Below are 10,050 nucleotides of genomic sequence, written 5' to 3'. Positions count from 1 at the left end.
TTCATTTTCCAGCAGGATTTGGCACCTGCCCACACTGCCAAAGGTACCAAAAGCTGGTTCAATGACCACAATGTTACTGTGCTTGACTGGTCAGCAAACATGCCTGACCTGAGCCCCATAGAGAATCTATGGGGTATTGTCAAGAGGAAGATGAGAGACACCAGACCCAACAATGCAGATGACCTGAAGGCCGCTATCAAAGCAACCTGGACTTCCATTACACCTGAGCAGTGCCACAGGCTGATCGCCTCCATGCCACGCCGCATTGATGCAGTAATTCATGCAAAAGGAGGCCCAACCAAGTATTGAGTGCATAAAAATGAACATACTTTTCAGAAGCCTGACATTTCTGTTTAAAATGTCCTTTTTTTTTATTGATCTTATGAAGTATTCTAATTTTTTGAGATAGTAAATTGGTGGGTTTTTGTTAAATGTGAGCCAAAATCATCACAATTAAAAGAACCAAAGACTTAAACTACTTCAGTCTGTGTGCACTGAATTTATTTAATACACAAGTTCCACAATTTGAGTTGAATTACTGAAATGAATGAACTTTTCCATGACATTCTAATTTATTGAGATGCACCTGTAAATCATGCCTTTGCAAACTTTTGTGCCATTAAAAATAAAGATATCCCTGAATGGAAAAGAAGGGGTTTCATGTGCTTAAACTCTGGTGCTTCCCAGCTGTATGGTGATTTCAGAACGATGCACTGTCTTGGGTTTTGTCACTGATGTTGGATTCTGGCTTTGAGACCATCGTGTCCACCATTCCCTCAGGTCTGCTGGTCCGCTTGGAGGAGGATGTGATATCTGATTTGCTGAAACAAACACGTATGGGAGTTTGGACTCCAGCATTGTTATCACCCTTTTTGTTCCACCATCTCCATGCGTTCCGTCTGCGGAGATCTGTATTTGTTTGATGCTTGTTTGGGCATGTTTTGGCACATCTACTTGGCTATTCTGTGCAGTGATGTTGTCATGTCCTGTTTTCTGCTGGGAGTTTCTCAGGTCCATTGCTTGCATTTTCTGCTTGTACTCTTCTAGTTTAACTTTGCACTCTCTAGCTGCTTCTTTTATCTGAAAGAACTGCGTCTGAAGGTCTCTCTCAAAGACTTCCTCCGCCTTGAGCTCATTGAGCCAGAACTTGAGCTGTTCCTCTTCTTCTGACTGGGACTCTGAAAATTCCCTGGTGGCTTGCAGCTGCTCAAGCTCAAAGATCAGCTGGTCTGTTGACTCGATTTTGAGATTTAGTTCTTGCAGACAAGCCTGTTTCTGGACAACTAATCTCCTTAAATGTGAAATCTCCTCACTCTCGCTTTCAACATGGCTTGTTTTGACCATAGGAACTACTGGATTGATGGTTTTCAGGTCCTTTGAATCTTTCTGTACTTCTTCCTCTTGTCTCTCACATTCAGCACCATTATCAGTGCATCTCCAACGGTTTCCAAGGCAACTGATCAAAGGCTGATGTGGTGCTCTAATTTTGTCTTTTTTGTCCCTCGACAGCGGTGTCCCAGAGGACGGGATACTTTTGGTTGGTTTAAGAGATGCGTTATCGGAGTGCCCATTTCCTTTATTGCCTTCCTTGTTTTTCTCCTTATCTTGTCCTGATTGCTGCTTCCCGCCCCTGCCCAAATTTTCCAACCAACCCCATGCTTCCTCCATTAGCGTCAGTGACTTCCGCTTTGGTTTCTTTGGTTCCTCAGGGGGTGGCTCGGAGTGAATGCAGAGGTGTGATAGCAGCGGGAGACTCTGACGCTGTAGGGCAATTGCCCCGCTGCCTCTCCGTGCTCTCCCCATTCCCTCCGCTCGCCTCAATAGGGCCATGGGCTGGTTTGTTTCTTCCCCAAGCGATGGACCGATATGCTTCAAAGTGAGCTGCACCTCCTTAGCTTGCTCACCATATTTCTCCAAGGACTCCAGGAGACGTTCATCCGGAGACACGTTACGTTCAAATTCTTTGAATTTTTCTCTCAGAGTATATCGACCAGTGCGAGCTAAGAGTGAGAAGAGAACATCAAAAAGTGATATTTATGGGACGAATATACAAAAAGATATTTTGATGAATGTTTTACCAATATAATGAGAGTTAATTAGGTCACATTATCACATAATTTCCACATAAGAAATACAGTCATACAGGTTTGGGACAACATGAGGTTAAGTAAATGAGGATGTTTCATTTTCTTTTTTGGGTGAACTATACCTTTAAGGTCTTTAAGAGACTTGTAAACTAATAGTGGTCATTACATAATTATGTAGAAGAAGTTTTATGAAATAATAAACTCTGAGAAGTTGGCCCAGGCATTTACTTACCAAGTGCCTGTGCTAAAGCGATGACCACCTCCTGACATGTTGTTTTCTCAGTGACTCCACAAACAATGCGCTGGACTCCTTCAACAAACACCTTTACCTCCATTCTAAAAGAAAATACATCAGCGGTTTGTTTTTTCTGTTTAAACATTTCTAGAATGTCTCATTCTCACAAAATATAAATCCAATAAAATTACTCTGCCAGTGAGAGAAGAATGGTTTTACAAGTTCATTGTATTCACTCTATAACAAATTACTGATCATTGGTTTATGTTGAAAAAAGTCTCTGAACAATAAACAAGCAAATGTTATAAAAAGGTGGTTCTGAAAATGAAAATTGGATTACTGTACGATTCATTGTGAAGGGTGTGTACTGTACCTGTATTGCCGGTCAGAAGATTCCTTCAGTTGACTCGTATAAAATCCTTGCACTTCAATAAGAGGCAGTTTGGTAAATGTTGCCCTAGTTTACATGGAAAAGTCTTGTCATCCTTGACTTAGCTGAACACGTACAAACCCTTCCCTTTAGTAAACACTCAGATCAAGACTGATAACTCAGACTCGGCTGTAGATGTTGGTATGTGTGTTTGTCTGCAGTGCAGTGCATGATTTCCCCAGACAGTTTTTTTTTTTTTTTTTTGGATGCTAATTATGTTGAACCTGAGTAAACATGTTTACTTTTGACTTATACTGCTACCAAAACAGGGCTTCAGTTACTAAACATGTATGTTTTCTTGCATGATTTAATCTCTTCAATATCTTAAAAAAAAAAAAAACTTTGATGTCCTTGTAGTGAGATATTGAAGAAAACATGAGCACAGACTATGAATTCATGAATACACTATATGAGCTAATGTTTAGTTCAAATACATATTTACTTTTGCCTAGATTTAATTTGTTGTAATCATGTTAGAAAAAACATGTTAGAAAACAAATATTAAATGTAACTGGTTTTAAAGGTCTCAATTTATCAGATATTACAAGAAAGGACAAGTTGTGACTAATAGAAAATGTGTACATTTTTAATTTTGTGATTGAATGGCATGTGGTAATCAAATTAAGGCCTACTTGTTTAAAAAATGTTCTTCTGAGTTCTGTAATGGTTTCTTTTAGAAGTGTATACACTACCAGTCAGAAGTTTGGAAACATTACTATTTTTAATGTTTTTGAATGAAGTCGCTTATGCTCATTAAGGCTGCATTTATTTCATAATAAATACAGAAAAAACAATAATATTGTGAAATATTATTACAATTTAAAATTATGGATTTTTTATTTTAATATACTTTAAAATATACTAAAATATAATTTATTTTTTGTGATGCAAAGCTGAATTTTCAGCATCTTTACTCTAATATGCTGATTTGATACTCAGTTATTATCAATGTTGAAAACAGTTGTGTTGCTTAATATTTTTTGGAACCTGTGATACTTTTTTCAGGATTCATTGATAAATAAAAGGTTAAAAAGTTGTATTTATTTATTCAAAATATAAAACTTTTCTAACAATATAAATCTTTACTATCACTTTGTATCAATTTAACACATCCGTGCTGAATAAAAGTATTGATTTCTTTCAAAAAAAAAAAAAAAAAAAAGAAGAAAGAAAAAAATTACTGAACCCAAACTTTTGAATGGTAGTGTATATTGTTTCAAAAGATTTCTATTTTAAATAAATGCTGATATTATCACAGGTTATAAAATAATACTGATAATAAATCATCATATTAGATTGATTTCTGAAGGATCATGTGACACTGAAGACGAGTAATAATGCTGACAATTCAGCTTTGATCACAGAAATAAATTATATTTCAAAGTATATTAAAATAGAAAACCATAATTTTAAATTGTAATTATATTTATTATTTTTCAGTATTTATAATTAAATAAATGTAGCCTTAATGAGCATAAGAGACATTAAAAATACTAATGTTTTGACTGGTAGTATATATATATATATATATATATATATATATATATATATATATATATATATATATATATATATATATATATATATATATATATAATGTGTTAATTATAAATTAATAATTTTATACAAAAAAGGTTTTTTAAAAGCTTCAGTATAATGCATGTGGTTACAGAGCCATGTTTGGAATAAACGCAGGCATGTGAAGACTTTTATTTTGAAAATCTATGAGATGGACAAAAATCAGGTCAATACTTCACACTTGCGTTCTGCTTGAGTCGTCCGACGCTGTTTGACAGATAAACATGAAAATTGTAACATGGAACATAAACGGGATACGAACATTTAAAAATGGCATAAAGAAAATTCTGGATTCATTCGATGCCGATATAATCTGCGTCCAAGAAACTAAAGTTACCCGTAAGTGTTTTGAAATAACGCGGGACTTTGAATGGGTTTATATACTATAGTACGTTACACGAGCCCTATTTTTAACAACGTTAACAGCTCAGCTATTGCATACATTATTTTCAGGTGACCTGTTGGATGAGAAGACCGCGATTGTTGATGGCTACAATTCATACTTTAGTTTTAGCCGAGGACGAAGTGGATACTCGGGTAAAGCAGCCTAAAATGTGCAAAAGGGACTTTAAATAAATACTTGGTTGATTTTAGCATTAGATTCATAGCCATATTTTGTATTCTTGCAAATATATTTTGTCACAATTTACTACCATTTGCAAATGGCAAGTACTGTTTAACTTCAAGTATGAACAAAATTTTCTCCATGACCAGGTGTCGCGACCTACTGTAAAGACACCGCTACTCCATTCCTGGCCGAAGAAGGATTGACGGGTCTGCTCGCCAATCAGGGAGAGGCTGTTGGTTGCTATGGTGACCAGGTAGAGTTGTCCAGTGAAGAACTTCTGGCACTAGACAATGAAGGAAGGGCTGTCATCACCCAGCATCACTTCATGTAAGGGTCTTAACTTTCAGACATTTACTAGTTTTAGAAAAGCTTAGCATGCTGTGAAGGCTTCAGATATGTTTTTTTTATTCTCAGTGGCACAGATGGACCACAGAAGCTGACAGTTATCAATGTTTATTGTCCCCGAGCTGACCCAGACAAACCTGAGAGAAAACAGTACAAGCTGCAGTTTTACCAACTCCTCCAGTGCAGAGCTGAAGCCATCTTGAGCTCGGGGAGGTGAGAGAAAGATCAAACCATATGCACACACACACACAACACACACACAGTGGCATGTTAATCCTTGATATACTGTTCAAAAAGTATCAAAGACCAAGTTGTTTTTTATGTTTCTATAATTCTTATAGATCATCTTTCTCAAATTGTTATTATTATTATTTATAAGATCTAACATGTCTTTTTGCATCCCTCGCATACATCCCTCTGTCTCTCTTCAGTCATGTGATCGTTTTGGGTGATGTAAACACCTCTCACAGACCCATAGACCACTGTGATCCAGATGATGTGGTAAGTCCTTAAACCATGTTCCTCCATGATTTCATGATTTCAGTTGACACCAGTTAACCAGGCACAAGTAATAAAATTCCAAATTGGCAAATAAAATAAACAAAACTGGCCTAAATCTGAAAAACTTTACATGTAAATAAAGGTCTGATGAACTTTCTAACTCATACACACACATACATCCACATAAACACAAACACGCACAGTCCCTATTGAGTCTCTATTGACCTCTATTGGAAAGTTTTGGTCATTGCACATTAATTCTTTAACTATAATCCCTGAAGTTTTTCCACAAACCTCTAGATGGTACTATTCTATCCCTAACACATAGAGCAATGTCCAAATACAATTTAGATTTAATTAAGTTTATCATTAAAGTGATTTTTTCATTAAAAATAATTTTTTCATAAGCCAATTTATGACATGGTTAAGTAATTGTGCAGTAAATAGGTAACAAAATACAAAATATCCACAAAAACAGCATAAATGCATAGATGAGAAGTAAAAAAAAAAAAAAGATATATACTTTATCATATAAAAAATGTACATTTCCTTATGCAGTCGCTTTGTAAAAGTTTGGGGTCAATCTGACCCCAAGGGACTAAATCGTCGGTACAATTACGGGACCTACAAGGTTTAATAGAGAGCAACAATGCCTGCTTACTTTTTCAGTGGCCTTGGCTCTAGAAGTAATTTTCTGTATAAAGAGAGTGGTGCAGGGATGATGTCAGAACACAGAGACTACTTCACCGCAGGTTCCTTCAAGATTTTAATAATGTTTTTTTTCTTTCAGTTTACGTGTAAAATAAAGCTTGCTGTAAACATAACTGACTACACTGTGACACAAGGTAGTAACCATGTCTTGAAAATGAAATTCTAGGACTAGCTAATTCTAGTTGGGAAATAATCATTTTGGAACTATTTGCAAATAATATTTGCATTCATTTGCATTAAAAATGTAACTTTTAAACCATTTTGTCATCCTAACATACAGAGTGCTGCGTAATGAAGTGCAGCAGATCAGTGCAAGAATTTCAAATATTGGGGGGTGGGTTACCAATTGTCCCCCTCAATGTCTGTGGTGGTTACGGCCCTGCTATTTTGTTCTAATTACATACACCCATAGCGTAAACACAAATTTTGAAGCAGTTCATTTTTTGAAAATGTACGTTTTTAATAAGTAACTAGGTAAGACAGCTTGTGGTGTGTGTGCATTGAACAAAATGTCACAGTATTGTCAAGTTATGTTTACCACTTAGAGGGTAAGTTCACCCAAAAATGAAAATTCTGTCATTTATTACTTACCCTCATGCCGTTCTACACCCGTAAGACCTTCGTCAATCATCGGAACACAAATTAGGATATTTTAGTTGAAATCCGATGGCTCTGTGAGGCCTACATAGGGAGCAATGACACTTCCTCTCTCAAGATCCATAAAGGTACTAAAAACATATTTAAATCGGTTCATGTGAGTACAGTGGTTCAATATTAATATTATAAAGCGACGAGAATATTTTTGGTGCGCCTAAAAAAACAAAACAATGACTTATTTAGTGATGGCCAATTTCAAAACACTGCTTCATGAAGCATCAGAGCACAAATGAATCAGTGTATCGAATCATGATTCGGATCGCGTGTCAAACTGCCAGTGGCTGAAATCACGTGACTTTGGCGCTCCGAACAGCAGATTCGACACACTGATTCATCTGTGCTCCGATGCTTCCTGAAGCAGTGTTTTGAAATCGGCCATCACTTTATAAGTGATTTTGTTTTATTTAGTTTTTTTTGGCACACCAAAAATATTCTCGTTGCTTTATAATATTAATATTGAACCAATGTACTCACATGAACCAATTTAAATATGTTTTTAGTACCTTTATGGATCTTGAGAGAGGAAGTGTCCATTGCTCCCTATGGAGGCCTCACAGAGCCATCGGATTTCAACTAAAATATCTTAATTTGTGTTCCAATGATTAACAAAGGTCTTACGGGTGTGGAACGGCATGAGGGTAAATAATAAATGACAGAATTTTCATTTTTGGTTGAACTAACCCTTTAAGTTATATTTTTCTCAATTAAATTGGAAAAAAAAAAACTTACAAAATTTTATAGGAAAATCTCTAAAGAACCAGCGGTGAATTAGACTTCTGGGTTCTGATGTCATACCCGCACCACTATATATATATATATATATATATATATATATATATATATATATATATATATATATATATATATATATATATATATATATATATTAGTGCATAGGCATAGGGAAATTGACTATGTCATTCACAGTGATTCATGTGTACAATTCTCTTATTGGTGAAGATTTATTTTCAGAATCATAGGTAATGTAGTTTTTCACCAGGAAGTCCACTGCTCAACACAAATATTTAGAAATAACAAGTTGAATTGGTGCAGCATAATTGCTTTACATGAAGTAGATATGTAATTGTTTTATTGCAGATTTTACAAACTAGCAGAGACCATCTCTTCTTACTATTCTGTTATTTAGGATAACTTTGAAGATAATCCTGGAAGGAAGTGGCTGGATCATTTCCTGTTCGAAACAGCAGAAAATACAGAAAATGAAGATACTGAAGATGAACTTGCAGACACCTCCCAGAAATCTGCCTCTGGTGGCAAGTTTGTCGACTCTTTCCGCCATTTTCACCCAAAGCGCTCTAACGCCTTCACATGCTGGTCCACGCTCACGGGTGCCAGGCAGACCAACTACGGCACACGCATCGACTACATCTTCTCTGACCGCCCTCTGGTGGAGACTGCCTTTATTGGCGTGGACATTATGCCAGAGGTGGAGGGATCAGATCATTGTCCTGTATGGGCGCAGCTCAGCTGTACCCTCCAGTCTAGTCCCAAGTGCCCGCCCCTGTGCACACGCCACATGCCAGAGTTCACCGGCAGACAGCAGAAACTTTCGCGCTTCTTGGTGAAAGTTCCAGAGAAACTTAGTGTTTCTAAAGGCTGTGAAGAAAGTCTACCTGGATCACAGGATGTTGGGGAAATTCAGGAAAACCTGAATCCTGTAGTACAGGGGAAAAGTGTTGCAAAGAAGAGACCTACAGATAGAGAAGCAGACACGAATGCACACAAAGCCAAAAGAAGCAAGCAGATGAAAACTGAAATTAATGCTAAAGGAAGTCTTTTAGCTTTCTTTAAGCCTAAACAAACAGCGTTGATGCTTTCAAGTGGGAACCAAGTGGGCCCGAAACAGGAAGAATCCTCTCAGGATGGCCCGGGTAGTGAGAGCGACACTAGTAGCTGCCCCAGCGATGTGCAAATGGAGACAAATCTCTCCAAGGTGAAGGAAATGGAGATTGAAAATCAGGATGAAGTGGAAGGCGAGTCTACATCCATAGACAAGTCAAATGACTGTAAGAAAGGGCCATGCGCTGGTTTTTGGAAAACCGTTTTGCGTGGGCCTCCTCAGCCGCCACTTTGTAAATCACACAACGAACCCTGTGTTTTACGGACTGTGAAAAAAGCAGGACCTAATTTAGGCCGGCAGTTTTTTGTATGTGCCCGTCCTCAAGGCCACGCCTCCAATCCTCAGGCCAGGTGCAATTTTTTCGCCTGGGTAGAAAAAGGAAAATAGATTAAAGTCAAGGAATCTTTATGCATACTGTATTACATGTTTTGATTGTATGTGTTTGTTTTATATATACTATTTTTATTGTTCAACTAACAAAAGAGAAATAAATGTTATTTTTCAGCTTGGGTGTTATTGTCAGTATATTGCACACTGCAGAAATCCAGTGATAATCGTGGAATATCTCATGTTCTGTATTTTCTTTATCACTACCTGATTCGGAAATTGAGTTCCCATTGTGAGCTATATGAAATTAAACAGACCTTTACCAAATACTGAACTTAAAATGAGTCTTGATGGAAATAAATGTTTTGATGTTATTTCCATCAAGAGGTGCATCAATGTTTAGTCAAGAGATCTTTTATTGACAATGCAAGAGGTGAGCACTCTGTAAAGTCTCCTCCAGCACATCCCCAAAGACTTGAGGTTAAGGACAGAACTCAGAGGTGTCAATTCATGTGAGAAAATGATTCTTCATGTTCCCTCACAAAATTTTTTTCACAATTTGAGCCTGATGAATTTTGACATTGTCATCCTGGAGTATGATCATGGTTCCTACATGTTTGTTTAAAAAATTAAAAGCTACACTCTACAATTAGGGGTAGAAGAACTGTTGCTTAACATATAACATGCTAGAAACATAATAATTACTGCGATAATGATCCAGTCATAAAGTCTTAAGCATTTGCCAACAGT

General features: G+C 36.7%; 2 protein-coding genes across 3 annotated transcripts; one reads left to right on the top strand and one right to left on the bottom strand.

Annotated features, from left to right (window-relative positions):
* Positions 1-57: 57 nt before the first annotated feature.
* On the bottom strand, positions 58-2,422 carry rassf11 (Ras association domain family member 11). Its single transcript, XM_067394781.1, has 2 exons — positions 2,320-2,422; positions 58-2,000 (listed from the first exon to the last, which is right to left on the bottom strand). Exons 1-2 carry the CDS (start codon positions 2,420-2,422, stop codon positions 667-669), a joined length of 1,437 nt encoding a protein of 478 aa, XP_067250882.1. The 3' UTR covers positions 58-666.
* Positions 2,423-4,526: 2,104 nt separating this feature from the next.
* apex2 (APEX nuclease (apurinic/apyrimidinic endonuclease) 2) lies at positions 4,527-9,367 on the top strand. 2 transcript variants are annotated; one of them, XM_067393666.1, is made up of 6 exons: positions 4,527-4,669; positions 4,784-4,867; positions 5,045-5,225; positions 5,313-5,456; positions 5,675-5,744; positions 8,260-9,367. In XM_067393666.1, exons 1-6 carry the CDS (start codon positions 4,555-4,557, stop codon positions 9,358-9,360), a joined length of 1,695 nt encoding a protein of 564 aa, XP_067249767.1. In that variant the 5' UTR covers positions 4,527-4,554; the 3' UTR covers positions 9,361-9,367. The 2 variants fall into 2 exon arrangements, with proteins under 2 accessions (XP_067249767.1, XP_067249768.1); XM_067393667.1 differs by lacking the exon at positions 4,784-4,867.
* Positions 9,368-10,050: the final 683 nt, after the last annotated feature.

This window comes from Chanodichthys erythropterus, chromosome 9 (genome assembly GCF_024489055.1).
Source record: "Chanodichthys erythropterus isolate Z2021 chromosome 9, ASM2448905v1, whole genome shotgun sequence".
NCBI lineage: Eukaryota > Metazoa > Chordata > Actinopteri > Cypriniformes > Xenocyprididae > Chanodichthys > Chanodichthys erythropterus.
This window is presented reverse-complemented; position numbering and strand designations above follow the sequence as displayed.